The sequence below is a fragment of the Heterodontus francisci genome, chromosome 4 (assembly GCF_036365525.1).
Source record: "Heterodontus francisci isolate sHetFra1 chromosome 4, sHetFra1.hap1, whole genome shotgun sequence".
In the NCBI taxonomy this organism is placed as follows: Eukaryota; Metazoa; Chordata; class Chondrichthyes; order Heterodontiformes; family Heterodontidae; genus Heterodontus; species Heterodontus francisci.
This window is the reverse complement of record NC_090374.1, coordinates 160,562,925-160,582,712: the sequence shown is the minus strand read 5'-3', so window position 1 is coordinate 160,582,712 and position 19,788 is coordinate 160,562,925. Positions and strand designations below refer to the sequence as shown.

General features: G+C 42.2%; 1 protein-coding gene across 1 annotated transcript in view; it reads right to left on the bottom strand.

The window, feature by feature from the left end:
- Positions 1 to 3,492: 3,492 nt before the first annotated feature.
- LOC137369368 (ephrin type-A receptor 5-like) overlaps positions 3,493 to 19,788 on the bottom strand; it is a 389,228-nt gene continuing 372,932 nt past the window's right edge. Inside the window, exons 16-17 of the mRNA XM_068030470.1 lie at positions 7,733 to 7,888; positions 3,493 to 5,812 (exon numbers count right to left, since the gene is read on the bottom strand). Of these exons, the coding sequence (XP_067886571.1) occupies positions 5,707 to 5,812; positions 7,733 to 7,888 (262 nt within the window). The 3' untranslated portion in view covers positions 3,493 to 5,706. The remainder of the gene's footprint in view (positions 5,813 to 7,732; positions 7,889 to 19,788) is intronic.

The following is a 19,788-nucleotide window of genomic DNA, read 5'->3' as shown; positions in this document are numbered from 1 at the left end:
TCAGTTGTACCTACTACCATATTATTTGCTCTCATGCTATTTTAATGCTTCTATCCCCTCTCCCATGCTATTTTGTAATCAGTATTGTAGTATTTAAAGGGGATACAATATTCTGTATCAATCTCTGCTAAGAAAGTTACCACATCTTTCTAATTATTTCAGGAAGTTGCTGTCCATTTGTATTGCCATTTTGATATTTTTGGGGGGAAAAGATAAATGTATTTTACAGGATGAATGTATTTTCTCATCAAGGTGAGGGATGTCAGTGCTGTGAAATAGAATATTTTTTCAACTTGTTGAATTAAGCTCATACTTTCCCAGATTAGGTATTGCATGGTGACATGCCGCACAAAGCTTCATTTACTCCACCCAAAAATCTGCCTTCACTCCAATCTCAAGCAACAGTGGGATTGTATTCCACTTTCACATGATTCCCATTCTTGTACATTCTTTAAGCTTGATAATTTCTGCCAAATTGTCAGAGGTCCACTAGAAATTCAGTTGAGACTGTTCAAAATCAGTGGTGGCCACTATGCCAATGAGGATGAGATGTGCTGGCCTCCACAAGAGTGCATGTGGGCCCTACCAGTGGGGTCCAGGCTGGTTTGAATCCCACAAGACAGAAATCCTGGTTTTATTTAAATCCCTGAACCGGCCACATTGTAGAGGTGGTATCGTTGGAGGGAGCCTCGGGGCATAACCTACTCCACAACCACCCCCAACATCATGTCCATCCCAACACGGGCAGGCAGTTGTTCCAGTTTCAGGCCCATAGGCAGGCGAGTGATAAACATGTGCCGCTAGGTGCATTTGCACCCGCCCACCCCATGCAAATGAAGTTCCCGCCTACTAATCTTGCAAACTCTGATACCGATAGTCATGAACTGGACACATCCCTTGGAACTTTGGGGCCGGCATGCATAGAGGCTTCAAATAAATATACAAGGCTTCACCAGAATTTTCACTTTAAGCACTGAAACAGATGGAAAATATGTCTGCATTGAAAGTTTGAAGTGATTTTGTATTCTTTGGTAGCAAGTGGAAACACAAACCTGAGTGTCTCGATCAGATTTTTCCACTTACATCTGGCTCAGATCATGCAGAGCTCAACACCGTGATGTTGTTGGAGCCACAGTAGCACAATGGGAAAGAGAAACACAGAGGCAATGTGGTAAAGGGTCTGTGTGGTTAACCCAGCAAATATATGGAAACCTGTCCAAATCTCACTCACTTGTGCATCAATTTATCTTGCTGAAAATATCATTAATAGGTTGGTACCTGGCTCAAATGGGGTCAGTAGACTTACTGCCCCGTTATCCTGATGGTTGGCCTCCTGTCACTTTTGCAAGGGCCGACCACTCGGGCCTGCCTGTGTCCCATTTAAAGGCCCAATTTAATATGCAAATTGAGGTCTTAGGACCCATATATGACCAGGCTTGTCATTTTAGGATAGAACTGATCAGAACTGTACATTCTCTGACCAACTTCACTGGTGATTGAGCCTAAAGAGGCTCTGGAAAGGTATGTTTTAAGTCACTTTTGTTGGGCCAGGAGGTTCTGGAGAATTTATTTTGTGCCCCACAAAAATACTCTGAGCCACTGTCGGCACAGAACCTGATCACCTCCCAAACCCACCACAATTGTGACCCACCCTTGATGTGCCTTGCTGCTGGCTGTGCCACCCTCAGGCACCTGATATCGCAACAACCTAAAACCAGCGTGGTGTATCTGGATACCCATTTGGTGCCTGCAGCTGTCCAATTCTATTTAAATGAGGCTTTAAAATATCTCCAGCCTCTTCAGTGGTGGAATGGGCAAGTTGCAGGCACACTCCACAGGTTGGCCTTCTGAAAGTTGAAAGTGACCCCACTTGCAGTGAACATCACTCATTTCTTAGTTGAAAAATGTGACCTACTTCAATGTATTTCAATGATAAATAAACAGTTCCACATGCTTAAATTGCTTTGCAATTCATCTCTACCTATCTTTGATCATAAATCTCACCTTCAGATCTGTGTAAGGTTGGCAACAAACCAGATTTTAAAAAACACAACAAAAAGTCAGTGCAATGCTGAATATAGTTGTTGGCACAGCAAAGTAAGGTAAGAATCACAGAGACAATTTTTATACAGAGAGCCAGAGTTATCCTCTAAATTCATTTTAGTTGAAAGATAACATAAATAAGACTCCTCAGCTTTCCTTAATTAGATTATTTGCCTTTTTACAGTAAATCTGGAATTAATTGACATCTTGGCTTTTGTTCTTAATAAGCCCCTAAGTGTTTAAATGACTCTGGCTTGTTTCAGTGTATGTTAATTGAATGAGTTAAATCTGATTTGCAACTTCAAATTTCTGGACAATATTTTATGCAAATGACAAGATTAGATTGCCATCTTGAGAACTGATGTATCAGCCTAGGACTGGGAGTAGGCCATTCAACCCCTTAAACATGTTCAATTACTCAATGAGTGCATAGCTGATCTGTATTCTAATTCCATCCACCCACTGCCTTGGCTCCATATCACTTGAGACCCTTGACAAGTAAACAACGATCAATCTCAGATTTAAAATCATTAATTAATCTAGCATTTACTGCTTTTTGTGTGAAGAAGCATTTTATAACTTCTTTTCTAACCAGTGTCTAGTTTTAACATTATGTCCTCTTGTCCTAGACTGCCCCACCAGAGGGAAAAAAAATCTCTATCTACCCTCTCAATTCCTTTCAAAACTTTAAAAGCCTCAATCAAATCACCACTTAACCTTCTATATGTAATAATTCCCCATAATCTAATCCAGGCAGCACAGTGGCACATTGGTTAGCACCACAGCTCCAGTGACCCGGATTCAGTTCTGGGTACTGCCTGTGCAGGGTTTGCAAGTTCTCCCTGTGACCGCATGGGTTTCCGCCGGGTGCTCCAGTTTCCTCCCACAGCCAAAGACTTGCAGGTTGATAGGTAAATTGGCCATTGTAAATTGCCTCTCGTATAGGTAGTGGTAGGAGAAATGTGGGGATGTGGTAGGGAATATGGGATTAATGTAGGATTGGTATAAATGGGTGGTTGATGATCGGCACAGGCTCGGTGGGCCGAAGGGCCTGTTTCAGTGCTGTATCTCTCTATGACTCTAATGCTTGGAATACTGGTAACATTCTGGTGAATCTGCACTGCACTCCTTCCAAGGCTAATAAGGTGCAATGCCCAGGATTGTATACAAACTCCAGATGTGACCTAACCAGGATTTTGTATAGCTGCAGCATAATTTTCCATCCTTTAAATTCTAACTAAATAGAAAGACTAACATTCCATGAGTCATTTTGATCATTTTTTGTACCTGACCACTATATTTTAGTGATCTGTATACATTGATCCATAAATCTCTTTGGACCTTCACTATTCCTAACTTTACACCATTTAAAAAATACATGGATCTACCATTTTTGGTCCAATATAGATGGCCTCACACTCACCTATGTTGAAACCCATCTACCACATTTTTCCCACTCACTTAATCTATCACTTGTCTATTCGTAATATTATTTTCCCATCTACACTATTTACTATTGCACCAATCTTTGTGTCATTGGAAAACTTGAATATATGGCTCTTTATTGTGTTATTTAAGCCATTAGTAAATATAATAATTAGCTGAGGCCTTGGCACAGATCCTTGTGGAACACCACTAGTCACTTCCTTCCAATTCAAGTAAATACCCATTATTCCTGTCTTCTACCACCTAATCAATCTCCTAATCAAGTCAGTAATTTTCTTTCAATTCCATGAGCCTTAATTTTAGTTACCAGTCTTTTATGCAGAAGCTTATCTAATGCCTCTGGAAGTCCATATAAACTACCTCTGTAGATATTTCCCTATCTACTTCTTTAGTTGCTTCCTCAAAACATTCAATTAGGAGTCACTTTGTCCTTCATTACAGATTCTAATAACTTCCCTACAACAGATTTTGGATTAATAGGCCAATAGTTTCCTGGTTTCTTTCTCACATCTCTCTTGAATAATGGAGTTGCAGTTGCACTTTTCCAATCTGAAGGGACTATTTGTGTATCAAGAGAGCTTTGGAAGATTATGGGTAAAGCAGCTGCAATTTCCTCACGTACTTCCTTCGAAATCCTGGGCTGGGAACCATCAAGTCTGGGGATTTGTCAGTCTTTAGTACCATTATTTTTCTCATACTATTTTCTTCCTTAAATGTTGTGCCACTATGTCATTAGCTTCATGAAAACAGCAATGCACTGGCTTATTGAAATGCATTGAATGACATGAAGTCGCTGTATTTGTGTCGTAGATATAGACTAAATGCCACAGAAAGTTAAGTCTTGTCTGCTTCGGTCTAAGTACCCGCTTAACAAAGTGATAAACATTAATCACTTCTAAACGACCTCTCTGCACTGAAAGTTAACTATTACAAGTGTGGGGTCTCATTCTTTCAGGGCTTAATTGTTGGAGATTTAAAAGAAAATTACTTTTCTTTTCTTTTTTTTTCTCGCTTTTAATGCATCTTTAATTCCCTCTCTTTATTTTGCTTACTGTAGCTTATTTTGCATTGATTTGCCACTCCAATTTGCACTTCCTTTTTAGTCCTTGCGCTGTTACTTTCACAATTCTTCAATCTGGTTAAGGAGATCAACAGTTTCTTGCCCTGTTCACTCAGGTTCCAGATGCCTTGTTTCCCTTGTTGCGACATTATGAGCCCACACTTTCAGCAACTTGTCACACAAAAAGTAAACGTGCAAGTGCAAGCCTAAATAATGACTGGTGCTGTTAAATTCATTCCTACATAAAATGGCAGTCCATTATCTCTCAATAGAGTAATCCCTCACCAGCACAAGATAAAGAATACTATTGCAAAAACCTCTCAGCATCACGCACTGACCAGAACAAAAAGCAGGGTCCGCAAACAGAAGTTTTAAGAAAGTGTCACTCATTTTAGTCAAATCATGTAGTTAGTTTTGTTACACAGAGAAAATTCTATACCCTGCAGTAGCAAACTGTACAGTATATACACATGAATATTCAAATATAGCAAGAGCAAAGTAAATATGTATGTTTTCAAATAACATTTTTCATTACGCGGTAACATTTTTAATCAATAAATACATACTGATCAAGACTGAGTCAAGCAAAGACTTTATACACTACATTCTATAACTTATTAAATACAGCATGTTATAACTGCACTTATAATTTACAAAACATCTTACTACTAAGTAGTAAACTTAATATTGCTCTTCAATACACAACTGTCAGTCATTAAGACTCGACACAGGAAACTTACGTAAACTATTATGGATCTACTGGCATTTCTCGATGAGTTGAAACTGTCTGGAAAGTCGGATGCTCTCAAAGGAGAATTTGAGTCTTTTAATGCAGGAAAATATTAAAGGTGCCATTAACACCTTACAGGTGTGCCAAGGTATTCAGTGCTGCTTGATGTGAAAGTAAATGAATGAACTGCACCCCTTATTGAACTTGTCTCCACTCTCTGTTTTCCAGTGAAGATGATTTTTCCAAGGTCTCAGGATTTAGTGAATTCAAATACTGGAACAGTAAGGTGAGCATTAATCACATTTTGTTGTTCCAGATATTCATTCCCCCCTCCCCCCCTTTTGCACACTGGAATAAATACAAGTCACAAATCAGGTAAAATAAAAGTGCTGAATGGCTAGTGACAGCTCAAGCTATTGGGATAGAGTCACACGGGCATCATGCCACTCATAAACTGGACTCGCAGCTCCTGAATACTGTTCATGATCTTCTTTTGGTGGCCAGCAAGGCCCACACCAATTCTCTTCAAATCTCTGTGGGAAGACAATGCAACAATTTTTCAAATAAAGAGTACAAAGGCTTTTCTGTCACCAGCTAAAATGTATACTGAAAAAATGATGGAGATATATACAAATGCATAGAGCATCATGTATGACAGTTGTGGATGCCCAAGACACATTGTGGTACAATGGTATCTAAACCACCATCTCTTTGGTAAATATGTCTGAGTGAAGTTAATGACAGCTAGTCAATTTGCTTTTTCAAAATTATAAGCTTTATTGTCAAGTTGTTAGAAAGTTCGATAAAAGCTGATGGTCCCTCTCTTCCTACTTTATGCACATGGCAGCCTCTCTCCTGTCTCCCTGCAACAATTGTGCACATTGGAACTATCCTGCTGTTACCCTGGGGTTATCATCAACTTTAACTAGGGGTTCTTGCGGAGCAGTAATAACACTGGCTGAGGTGGTGGTCAAAGGGTTAAATGGGATGGGAGACTGTGCTTTGTTACCCCCTACTACACCCCTGCCAGCAATTGCATGCGGAAAATGAGGTAAGGGCCAGCCTGCGATGGACCCAGAGAGGTGGTGGTAGGGAAATCAAGGTCAGGTGGGGAGACAGCAGTAGGCCTCAATGCCACATGTTCCCACCATTTTGACTGATATTGGTCAGGTTAGTAGAGGAAAGTCCAGCAAAATCGTGTTACAACTGAAGATTTAAAATTGAACTGATCTCAAAAGGACCGTTGTAATTCATGTGAACAGGTTAAGTTGGCGGAAAATTAAAAGCATACAATGAAATTGATTCCAAATGATAAGTGAGTGGACACAGATGCATTGGTACAAACAGACAAAATGCACAAGCTAGGGAGGAGTGAATTGTCTTACTTCCCCTACATTCTGGCAGGACAGTCGATGAAACGACAAGAAAACAGAGGACAAAAACTAAAAAGTGAGCAAATCTGAATAAAGATGATTCACTCAGCATATTTTTCCACTGTAGTGCGAAACAAATAATCCAGAAACAGAAATCACAGCAACTTAATTCATTGAATAAGAATGTACTTAAATTTCTTTATAGCTTTCAAGATACATTTACACATTCACAGAATCCATCCTCAGTGAATTCTATAAACTGAACAGGACCATGTAGGGCACAGAGGACAAGTGGCAGCAGCAAAGGGATAACAGCATGGTCCTATTACTGCACAGATCCTTGCAGAAATTCACTAACTTGAATCTAAAGTACGAATGATCCAGGAATACTCACAGCTTTTTTTTGCACAGCCCCATGTGTAAATTACCTCTCTCCCTTTCCTGTGGGACATGAGGTACAAGGCTCTGTGCAGCACTGTGAACAGTTAGTTTGTGGGTGTGGATATTAAGTGATTCAATCCATACATGGGTCATGATAGAAAGCTAGCAAGTATTCCTGGATTGCAGAATTCTACAGGGCAATTTGTAAGTTCTGTAAAATACTTAGCCAGGCCAAGAGCACCACTGTATTGCAGAATTCGTACTTTAGGCTGAAGATAGTGAGGATGTGTGCAGTGACAGTACCACACTGCTAAAATAAAAGTATGTATTTTCCTAAAACCTACGTTAGCCCATTTAAAATGCTGATGATAAAATAATCTTCCTTTTACTGAATTGGTCAATAAAATAATGCCAGTCGGAGATGCTTGGCTACTGACCCGATTGTGTTAAAGTTAATGGCAATATAGAAGTCAATGCAGGTAAGCATGGGGAATATTGTCACTGTCACATTAGTGTGTTCATTGTACAGGACATATAGCACTGATCAGATAGGAGCACAGGAAGGAACAATGACTCCTCATTCAATGGATCTTTTTATGGAGTTTGACAGTCTAGTGGAACATGTATGACTTGTGAATACTTCATTGTACCAACAGTTTATCCAGCACAAACAGCAAAAGTGAATGGGAAATTACTCACTCTAAAGTTATTTTTGTCACAATATCCAACGAAGTGTATCCGCTTTCATTGAAGTTTTCTGTGTACCGACTCATCTTAAGGGACTCCAGCCACTCTCCCACAGATTGGTAGACACTGAAACCCATTGTATTGTGCTCCACCAGCAAGTTAGAAACTCTAGAACAAACCAGAAAAGCATGTAAACACTCCTATAAAGTTAAAATGTTTGACAAACCATCTTCCATTTGTTTGCAACATCTTATGCAATGATGTAATTTGCAGTGAAATTCATGCTCATTATGAAGTAAACAATACTCGGCTCTCTAAACTGAAAGAAGGCCTGGAAGCACTTTTTCATAAAGATGTACATTTATTGAACTAGATTTGGTATTTTGGGACTGGTCAGAACTCTGGTCTGAATTTTGCAGTCAGCAGCAAACAAACGATGCTTGCCGTTCATTATGCTGACAGCTGCCCTTAGAATTTTCCTGGACCTTTTAGTGCTGCTTATCATCCAATACAGTTTGGTGCTCTCTACAGGGGAGATGTGTGAACAGGGCAAGTGACAACGTGCCTCTTCAGATTGAAGAATACTCACTGAGATACACAGACAGCAAAATTGCACAGGGCCTGAAAACAGGCACAGGGATTGCGATAGGAGAATTCCCCACACCTGTTATTTCAAATGTAGCATGCAGCCAGCGCTAGGTGCTGAGAGGCGGTACAAGATTGTGGGAACCTAGCACCATTGTAAACTAGCCTGCACGAGTTAAAGGTAGTCTGCACATCTTAAAGGGGAAGTGCATTGTGCCTGGAACGGATGCTGAAAGTCATTTTAAAAGTGATTTTGAGGTGCAGAGCACTCAAAAATGACACAATATGGCAGAAAACAAGTACCAAGATTTTCTGCATCGCACTGGACATCTTGGTGCAAGAGATGCAGAGGAGAAGTGGTGTGATCTATCCACAGGGGAACAGGAGACTCTCTTGACAAACACTGCAAAAGCTGTGGAACCAGATAGCTGTGTAGGCCAATGCCAGAAGTCAAGCCCTGAGGACCTAAATACAGTGCCGTAAAAACATTAATGACCCCACACAAGTGGTCAAGGTCAGTGAAAGTATCTTCAAATGTCAATTCTAACCATTCTAACCAACTGCATTACTAGCCTCTCAGACACTGCTTAATGCAGCACACCCCCATTGCTCACCTACTCACAATCTCCATCAATGATGACTCATACCTAACATTCATAGCTTCACCTCACCCTCACACACTTGCACTGCTGCAAGCCTCATACCCACTTCTCACAGCTTGCACACAACAACAGCTATTCAACCATGACAGCCACATCACCCAAACACACTGCAGCACACTCACCAACACAATTTCCTCTCTCTTGCAGGACAAGATGTTGGATAACTAGGGGCAGCAGGACCTAGCCAGTGGGAACAAGCACAGCTGCGTGTCCTTACCCCATGGAGGTGATGATGCTTGACACCATTAGAGCAGCCATTGTTGAGGCCATGGCCAGTGGTAGTGCTGAACCATAGAAGATGATGGTATCCTCATACATAATCCTTCTTCTCATATCCCGCTTCAGTCATCCCACCATCTCTTCTAATTAACAAGCTGCAGATAGTCTAAGCATGCATCATTTGCTTCTCCCCCCTCCCTCACCACAACCCTACCTTTGTGTCTTTCTCCTTTCAGATACTTGAGAACTGCCACCTGGACAGGAAGAAGTGAAAGAGCAAGAGGTAGAAGAGCAGGAAGACAGTGAAGAAGAAGAAATGCCATCACTCAATCTCACACTTGCAGCCACCAGCTCAGATACTGATTGTGTATAATTAGAGGATAGCACAGAGACAGGATATACATGTGTTGAGACACCTGGCACAAGTGGCCTGCAGCCAGGGCAGAGGGCAAAGATAGTGCAGGTGCCAGCTCGCCTGAGGGCGAGATCACACTGAGCTCTGCTGCAGAGGGCTCAGGTGAGCACTTCAATGGGGTGGTCTACAGATAGGCACAATAGTAGGCCTGCCAAAAAGCCTGTGTGCAATACCAAGGAGCATGGAGAAGTTCGGCACCAACTCTGTACAGGGCTTTGTGCAGGACTTGGAGCCCATCGTTTCCAGTACAGAAGTGGTGCCCAACTCCATTAGTACACTTGTGGTCCCACCCATGATGCAGTATAGGACAGTTGATGTCTCAGCTTCCATTGCAGTATGAACAGAAACCGTGCAAAGTCTGGGTTCTGCAGTGCAGACTTCTTCATGCAAAGTCAGCTTGCTACCATGGAAGCTCAGACTGGTCTCATGTACACTCATTTTGCTGCCACACAAGATCAGACTGCTGCCATCATGGCTGTGGATACCAGTGTTCAAAAGGACTTGCAGTGTCTACCAGCAGTCCAGCAATCTGTCATCCAACATATCCTTACCGATCCAACGGTCATACATGCAAGTGTCCATGACAGTATTGGCAGGAGTGAACACCACACAGTCCTTGTGGAGCCAAAGTCCCATCTTCACACTGAGAACACCTTCCATTGTGTTCTGTGGCACTACCACTGTGATAAATGGGATAGATTCCGAACAGATCTAGCAGCTCAAAACTGGGCATCCATGAGGCACTGTGGACCATCAGCAGCAGAATTGTTTTCAAACACAATCTGCAACCTCATGACCTGGCATATCCCTCCTCTACCATTACCATCAAGCTGGGAAACCAACTCAGGTTCAATAAGAACTGTAGAAGATCATGCTAAGAGCAGAACCAGGTGTACGTAAAAATGAGGTGCCAACCTGGTCAAATTACGACATAGAATTACATGCATGCTGAATAATGGAAGCAGATAATGAAGCAGTCCATGTCTGCATGTAACAAGACCTAAACAATATTCAGGCTTGGGCAGATACATAGAAAGTAAAATCCATGCCACACAAATGAAAGCAATGATCATCTCCAACAAGAGCGAGTTCTGGCACCTCTCCTTGACATTCACCAGCAATACCATCTTTGAATTCCCCCACCATTGATGTCCTCAGTGTCACCATTGACCAGGAACATAATTGCAGCAGTCACATAAATACTGTGACCAGAACAGCAGGTCAGAGGCTGGAGATTCTGTGGTGAATAACTCACCTCCTGACTCCCCAGAACCTTTCCATCATCTACAAGACACGTCAGGACTGTGATGGAATACTTTCCATTCTTAGATGAGTCCATCTCCAACAACACTCAAGAAGCACAACACAATTCAGAATAAAGAAAGATATATGATTAGCTCCCCATCCAGTACCTTAAACATTCACTCCCTCCACTGCCAATGCAATGTGTACCATCTACAAGATACAATGTGGCAACTTACTGAGGCTTCTTCAATAGCACCTCACAAACTCGCAATCTCTGCCACCTAGAAGGAAAAGGACAGTAGGAACATGGGAGCATAACCACCTGCAAGCTCGCCTTCAAGTCACATACCATGCTGACTTGGAAATACATCGCTGTTCCTTCGTCCTTCGTCGTCGCTGAACTCCCTTCCTAACAGCACTGGGTGTACCTACACCATAGCAGTTTAAGAAGGTGGCTCACCACCATCTTCTCAAAGGAAAATAGTGATGGGCAATAAATGCTGGCCTTGGCCAGAAACGTCCACATTCCATTAATTATTATTTTTTTAATTGTATGAACTGCATAGATTGCAGTTTGATTTACACCATTACAACAGTGAGCGCTGACAGCCTCAACATTATTATTACTGCAAAATACAGACCAACATTCCTCCTTTGAAGCTTGCTTATTGTATGTAATGTAAAAATACAGCCATGCTTAGCCATGGATCATTATTTCACTTTATACCCAGGGAAACTCTATACTATGCCTGCAGCAGGTACAAAATACTGCACTCCAATGACTGGGTTTTTGTTCCATGTTTCAGATTCAAAAACACAATGATGATTTTATTAGGTCCAAGTATTTCAGCTATTACTGATGGCAGACTTAGACATCCAAAATAATTTTGTAGATGATGAATCTACATTGATTGTTATTCAGATATTGGATAGTTCTTGTTCCAAAGCCTGATATTTTTTTCACTGCAGTGTGCAGTTTTGCTAACATTTAATTGGGATGTTGTTGATTAATGTGATAGAAAGTATTTATCCACCCAATGCAATGAAAGAGAAAAGCCCCAAATATTTTTCCCATCCCCAGCAACCGACCATTAGATTTTGCACCCTGTTGAGACAAAGTTAATGGAATTTTTGTTATCAATCTGATCCCCCTGCTGGTGGGGGCAACTATAGTGAGCAGTAGGCTCAGTCTTTTCAGCTAGCATTCATCTCCATTGTCTTGTCTGTCTGTTGTATCTGATCCTGTCAGCAGTCAGTGAGCAGCTCACTTATACCCACTGCACCAAAATAGCCTACAGATATCAATTCCCTGTCACTGAGTCACTAAAGCAACTTGAAGCTATGTATTTAGAAAAAAGAAAGAAGTTATTTATAATAACACAGTGCATTATCCTGCACCAACATCAGTGAATAAAGAAAAGGTAGTACAAAATACACCACTGCAACAAATATCACCCTCATGAGTCCCAGCTTGAGGGTAGAAAGGGACAATATGTGTTACCTACTGGATGGTTGAAATTCTGGGATCAGACTCTATTTTCAAGAGGGGATTCCTTTTTCCCCACTCTGGGCAGATGGGAAACAGCTGTGCCTATCAAAAACTAGCCAGGGGGTGGCCCTAATGATAGACCGACCAAAGGCCTCACCGGCAGACCAGTTACTTAACTAACAGGAATTAAACGAGAAACGCAATCGTTGAAATTGAAGTAAAATCATTTTATTCAATTGTAATAGATTTTAAACATACAGTGAAAGTGCTGTTTTATTTTTAAAAATTAGAAACCTAGATGAAGGACCCAGGTCTTCAGCATAAAACACTGTCAAAGATAAAAGAGCAGGAGGATATGACCAATCGTTAGCACTACCTACATACACATATTGAGAAGATGATTTCCTAAGTTGTACTTCGCAACTCGTGTTGTTGCAAAACAGCTTCTGCTTTGCGGTAACACAAGAAGTCAATTTAGTATCAATTCAGCATGAGATAAGAAATAACCTCCAGTTGCTTGCTTCTCATTGCTTTTTGTTCATACTAGTCACAGCATAAATGCAGCAGACTTTATAAAATTTAAAATTATAATTTAATGAATCCCCTTTGATCTGTTCATACTTCATCTCAGTCTCGTAATTTACAAAAAGGCTACAATTCTGCCCAGTCATTTCTATCTTTAAAAGGCCGGGGAATATAATTGAATATATGCGGTAATGTTCGCAGGCACAGAATTTTGCTTTCTACTCACTACAGAGTGGTATGATTGGACAGTATAATTCAGTGCTGTGCACCTATATAACTCTAAAATCATATACTTCCAGTAATACTGCAGCATAATTGTCAATTTAATGATGAAGAGATGTCAGGGAGGAAGGTGTTATAATGCCCACTATCAGCACACAGGAAAAGCAGTCATCTTGCAGTCACCTGGGTATGAAGTCAATTAGAGATACTCAATTGGCAGCACTCTAATCTGCAAGGGGTATATGATGATTTCATCCTGCCCCTATTCCCTTCAATGTCGTGCAATGAGCTCCAGGAGAAGAGCCCAATGGGAAGAAAATGCTCTTGCAGGGATTGTCCTGTCACAGTTCAATAGCCAAGTTACAGGCAGTAATAAACTAAAATTTAAAAAATATCCTGTTTTGCTTTTTTCTATTCCTCTCTCTCCTGTTGACACTAGGCAGTAATAGTGGACATATATTGTCAGCAGAGGAAAAAGAGTTCCTCTGGGCATTCTTTATAGCATAATCACAAATATACACAGGTATATTTTTTGAATTAACTTATGCTTTTCCTACAAATATTGTGGAGGAAATCTTCTTAATTCAGACTCCTGGGTCACTGGAGCCTGCTCCACGTGACAGATTTTCATGCTTCCCATTCTGCTTACATTTCCTCCTTTACCTTCTCAAACCGTGTCTTATAGATGTCTTTAATTTCTTTCATTTCTCATATTATGGTTCCATTTGTCTCATGCACATAATACTTAGATCATAGAATTTTACAGTCCAGAAGGAGGCCATTTGGCCCATCATGCCTCTATGAAAGAACTATCCAGTTAGTCCCACTCCCCACTCTTTCCCCATAGAACTGCATTTTTCTTTCCTTGATCCAATTCTTTTTTTAATGTTACTATTGAACATGCTTCTACTACCTTTTCAGGCAGTACATTGCAGATTATACTATCTTTCCATTTTATCACCTCAGTTCTCTACCTAAGCACTTTCTTTCTATTTTTACTTTTAGAGATACAGCACTGAAACAGGCCCTTCGGCCCACCGAGTCTGTGCCGAACATCAACCACCCATTTATACTAATCCTACACTAATCCCATATTCCCAACAAACATCCCCACCTGTCCTTATATTTCCCTACCACCTATCTATACTGGTGACAATTTATAATGGCCAATTTACCTATCAACCTGCAAGTCTTTTGGCTTGTGGGAGGAAACCGGAGCACCCGGAGGAAACCCACGCAGACACAGGGAGAACTTGCAAACTCCACACAGGCAGTACCCGGAATCGAACCCGGGTCCCTGGAGCTGTGAGGCTGCGGTGCTAACCACTGCGCCACTGTGCCGCCCCTACTTCTTAGGCCATTCTATTTCTTATCCTGTGTGTAGTTGTTACATGTTCTCCCTCCCTTCCCATATTCTCCCTGTCCCATGTTCTGTTTTTTAAAAATGCTGTCCATCAGTAATTTCTTCAGGTGCTGAGGAAGGATTCAATATTTGAAATGTCGACTTGTGCTCTTTGGACAGATTTTGCCTGACGTGCTGAGTGTTCCAGTATTTTCTAGCTTGTTTTTGATTACCAACATCTGCAGTTTTTTTATTGTTTTTGGAGAGTAAATCATCATAGATTCAGTGTTGTGTACCTCTGCAATAAGCAGGACCTCCAACAATAAACTATGTTACTGTATGTGAAACATAGTTATTTGAATAAAGAAAAATGTGTTATCAATAATGTGCAAGTTTCACTGACCTAACAGAAGCATTTGAAAAGAATCAGTGTTTCAACGTTTCAGTTCATTAAAATAAAACTGTAAAGACACCATCCGTCACTGTTGAGGACAGAACTGAAAAAAAAAACTTTCATTGCAGTCGAGATATGGATTGTGGTCTGACTTATACATTGAATATATTGCTTGGAGGATGACAATAAGTCCTAGTATATCTGATTAAACAGCTTTGTAATAAAATGTCTCCTTTGTTGTTCCCCTGTTCTTTGATGGTTAATTTATTATTTTGTACTTGATTCGTTGGTTGCTGTTGTATTGCTAGCAGTAGGCTGCAGCCCTGTGACTTATAGTAATTTCAAATTTAATAGACGTGTTTAGAATGCAAAACAGAATACTAAAGAGCATCAGTAATAAACATTTTGAAGATTGGCTATTGAAATTCATGTGATTGCGCAATCTTTTTTGATAACTACATTTGCTGTCTGCTGACCTCTGTCAGACTCCCACTCTTGCTCTATTTTAAACCAAATAAACTTCTTTAATTTTCTTTTGAACACTGAAGGTCAGTACCATTATAGATCCCAGATGGACAATCTTGGCAACAGATCAAAAGAAAGGAAAGAAAAATTGAAATTGAACAGGTTGGAAGCACCAACATGTCATTGGGAATTAAAACAGAAAACACTAAGCATGCAGGTCAGACAGCAGCTGAAAAATGGCTTCATGTAAGGTGCCACCTTGAAGTTTTAAGTCTGTTACATGACCCTATCTCTTTCAGATGCTGACAGATGAGCTGTTCATTATCATTTTCTATTCTGTAATCTTCAGCTTTAAAGCATTTTAAGAGTCTTTTTATCAGCAGTTCAGGAAGACTGGAATCTCTCTTTCTCCGTTTAAGACTCCGTGTTTTCCTATTTTATGTTTTTCTTGCTGTCATACCCACCATTTTTTGTATTTTGTTTTGACTTTGTGAACACTTGTGAACCAGGCCTTTGTCATCCGTGAATTTATTGTGGATGATTGCATCGACATCGTGGCCTTAAGGAAACCTGGATAAGGGGTGATGACACCTTTCTCCTTAATGAAACCTTCCCGCCTGGCTATGCCTTCCACCACTTGCCCCATCAAGACCATCGCTGTAGTGTTTATTACCAAATCATAACTTGGTCTGTCCCTCTACTCCTCTATCACTTTCTCCTCCTTTGAGCATCTCACCTTGTTCCACCCCTCTCACCTCTCATTCAAAATCATCATTCTCTACCATCCTCCAAAGTACGATAAAAATTTTCTCACCGAGATACCTTCACTGCTTTCCACCCTCAGTCTCTGCACTGAACAATGTCTTATCCTCAGTAATTTCAAACTCCATCCCGACTCATCATGCTTTCTCTCCTCGGAGTTAACAGCCTTCTTATCCTTCCTAAATCTCTCTCTCCATGCAAACTCCCCAACCCATATTCACGGCCACCCCCATGACCTTGCCATTTCACAAGATCTTGTTAGTCCTGTTGTGTAAATGACAGATAAGGCCATCTCTGATCACTTTCTTGTGTCACTTTCCACACAAATCCTCCTTTTACGCCCCAACCCTACTTCCTTCTGTATTTGCCCCTGGAAAAACTATCCCCCAATTCAATTACAATTGCACTTTCAAAATCCCAACTCTCTAGCCTTTGGCCCTCCATTCACCAGAAGATTTCTTCAGCTACTGATTTGCTGAAATGCACCCTCAACTCCACCTTTGATGCCCTAGTCCCAATAAAACTATTACGAACTTTCGCCCCGGCCATTCACCCTGGTATGACCCTCATCTCTGCTCTGTAAGACCAAGGGTAGCAGATTTGAAAGGATATGACAGATGACTGTTTTAACCATTCACTGCCGCATTTGGCTGAACCACATAAAGCACTCGCAGGTCCTGCTCTTGTCTGCTAAAACTGATCACAATTCCAGGATCATCCTGGAATGCAAAGATAACACCCGGCTTCTTTTCTCTACTGCAAACCATCTTCTTAAACTCCTCTCCCGTCACCTCCACCCTCACCTCCAACAATAAGTGCGAGGAGCTCATGGACTTCTTTGTCACTAATACTGAGACCATCCGATCAGCTACCTCTGTTGCATCCCTCCCTTCCATTAGTCCAACAAGCCAAACTTCCTCCAAATTCCCCACTGTCCTAGCTCTGAACTCGCAACTTTCTCTAATTTCTGTCCTATCTCCCCTCATGGCCTCTCCAAGCTCCTCTTGTCTATGAGACCCACCTCCTGCTTCCTCGACCCTATTCCCAGTAGGCAGTGGCATAGTGGTATTATCATTGGACTTATAACCCAGAGACCCAGGGTATTTCTCTGGGGACATGGGTTCGAATCTCACCACAGCAGAAGGTGGAATTTGAATTTAATAAATAAATCTGGAATTAAAAGCTAGTCTAATGATGGCCATGAAACCATTGTCGATTGTTGTGAAAACCCATCTGGTTCACTAATGTCCTTTAGGAAAGGAAATCTGCTGCCCTTACCTGGTCTGGTCTACATGTGACTCCAGACCCACAGCAATGTGGTTAACTCTTACATGCCCTCTGAAATGGTCCAGCAAGCCACTCAGTTGTACCTAACCGCTACAAAGTCAATAAAAAGGAATGAAACCGGACAGACCACCCGGCATCGACCTAGGCACCGGAAATGACAACGGCAAACCCAGCCCAGTCGACCCTGCAAAATCCTCCTTACTAACATGTGGGGGCTTGTGCCAAAGTTGGGAGAGCCGTCCCATAGACTAGTCAAGCAACAGCCTGACATAGTCATACTCACGGAATCATACCTTACAAACAATGTCCCAGACACTGCAATCACTGTCCCTGGGTATGTCCTGTCCCACCGGCAGGACAGACCCAGCTGAGGTGGTGACACAGTGGTATACAGTAGGGAAGGAGTTGCCCTGGGAGTCCTCAACATCGACTCCGGACCCCATGAAGTCTCATGGCATCAGGTCAAACATGGGCAAGGTAACCTCCTACTGATTACCACCTATCGCCCTCCCTCAGCTGATGACTCAGTACTCCACCATGTTGAACACCACTTGGAGGAAGCACTGAGGGTGGCAAGGGCACAAAATGTACTCCGGGTGGGGGACTTCAATGTCCATCACCAAGAGTGGCTCGGTAGCACCACTACTGACCGAGCTGGCCGAGTCCTAAAGGACATAGCTACTAGACTGGGTCTGTGGCAGGCGGTGGGGGAACCAACAGGAAGGAAAAACATACTTGACCTCGTCCTCACAAATCTGCCTGCTGCAGATGCTTCTGTCCATGACTGTATTGGTAGGAGTGACCACCGCACAGTCCTTGTGGAGACGAAGTCTCGCCTTCACATTGAGGATACTGTTCATCGTGTTGTGTGACACTATCACCGTGCTAAATGGGATAGATTTCGAACAGATCTCGCAATGCAAAACTGGGCGTCCATGAGGCACTGTGGGCCATCAGCAGCAGCAGAACTGTACTCAACCAGAATCTGCAACCTCATGGCCCGGCATATCCCCCACTCTATCATTACCATCAAGCCAGGAGACCAATCCTGGTTCAATGAAGAGTGCAGGAGGGCATGCCAGGAGCAGCACCAGATATACCTCAAAATGAGGTGTAAACCTGGTGAAGCTGCAACACAGGACTATCTGCGTGCCAAACTGCATAAGCAGCATGCGATAGACAGAGCTAAGCGATCCCATAACCAACGGATCAGATCTAAGCTCTGCAGTCCTGCCACATCCAGCCATGAATGGTAGTGGACAATTAAACAACTAACTGGAGGAGGTGGCTCCACAAATATCCCCATCCTCAATGATGGGGGAGCCCAGCACATCAGTGCGAAAGATAAGGCTGAAGCATTTGCAACAATCTTCAGCCAGAAGTGCCACGTTGATGATCCATCTCAGCCTCCTCCTGAAGTCCCCAGCATCACAGATGCCAGACTTCAGCCAATTCGATTCACTCCGGTGACATCAAGAAACGACTGAAGTCACTGGACACTGCAAAAGCTATGGGCCCTGACCATATTCCAGCAATAGTATTGAAGACCTGTGCTCCAGAACTTGCCGCACCCCTAGCCAAGCTGTTCCAGTACAGCTCCAACATCCACAACCATCTCCCTTTGCGCTAGGTATGACTCCAACCAGTGGAGAGTTTTCCCCCCTGATTCCCATTGACTCCAGTTTTGCTAGGGCTCCTTGATGCCATACTTGGTCAAATGCTGCCTTGATGTCAAGGGCAGTCACTCTCACCTCACCTCCCAAGTTCAGCTCTTTTGTCCATGTTTGAACCAAGACTGTAATGAGGTCTGCAGCTGAGTGGCCCTGGCGGAACCCAAACTGAGCATCATTGAGCAGGTTATTGCTAAGCAAGTATCACTTGATAGCACTGTCGATGACACCTTCCATCACTTTACTGATGATTGAGAGTAGACTAATGGGGTGGTAATTGGCTGGGTTACAATTGCCCTGCTTTTTGTGTACAGGACATACCTGGGCAATTTTCCACATTGCTGGGTAGATGCCACTATTGTAGCTATACTGGAACAGCTTGGCTAGGAGCATGGCAAGTTCTGGAGCACAGGTTTTCAGTACTATGTTGTCAGGGTCCAGAGCCTTTGCAGTATCCAGTGCCTTCAGTCATTTCTTGATATCACGCAGACTGAACTGAATTGGCTGAAGACTGGCATCTGTGATGCTGGGGAATTCAGGAAGAGGCCGAGATGGATCATCAACTTGGCACTTCTGGCTGAAGATTTCTGCAAATGCTTCAGCTTTATCTTTTGCACTGATGTGCTGGGCTCCCCCATCATTGAGGATGGGGATATTTGTGGAGCCTCCTACTCCAGTTAATTGTTCAATTGTCTACCACCATTCATGACTGGATGTGGCAGGACTGCAGAGCTTCGATCTGATCCGTTGGTTACGGGAACGCTTAGTTCTGTCTATCGCATGCTG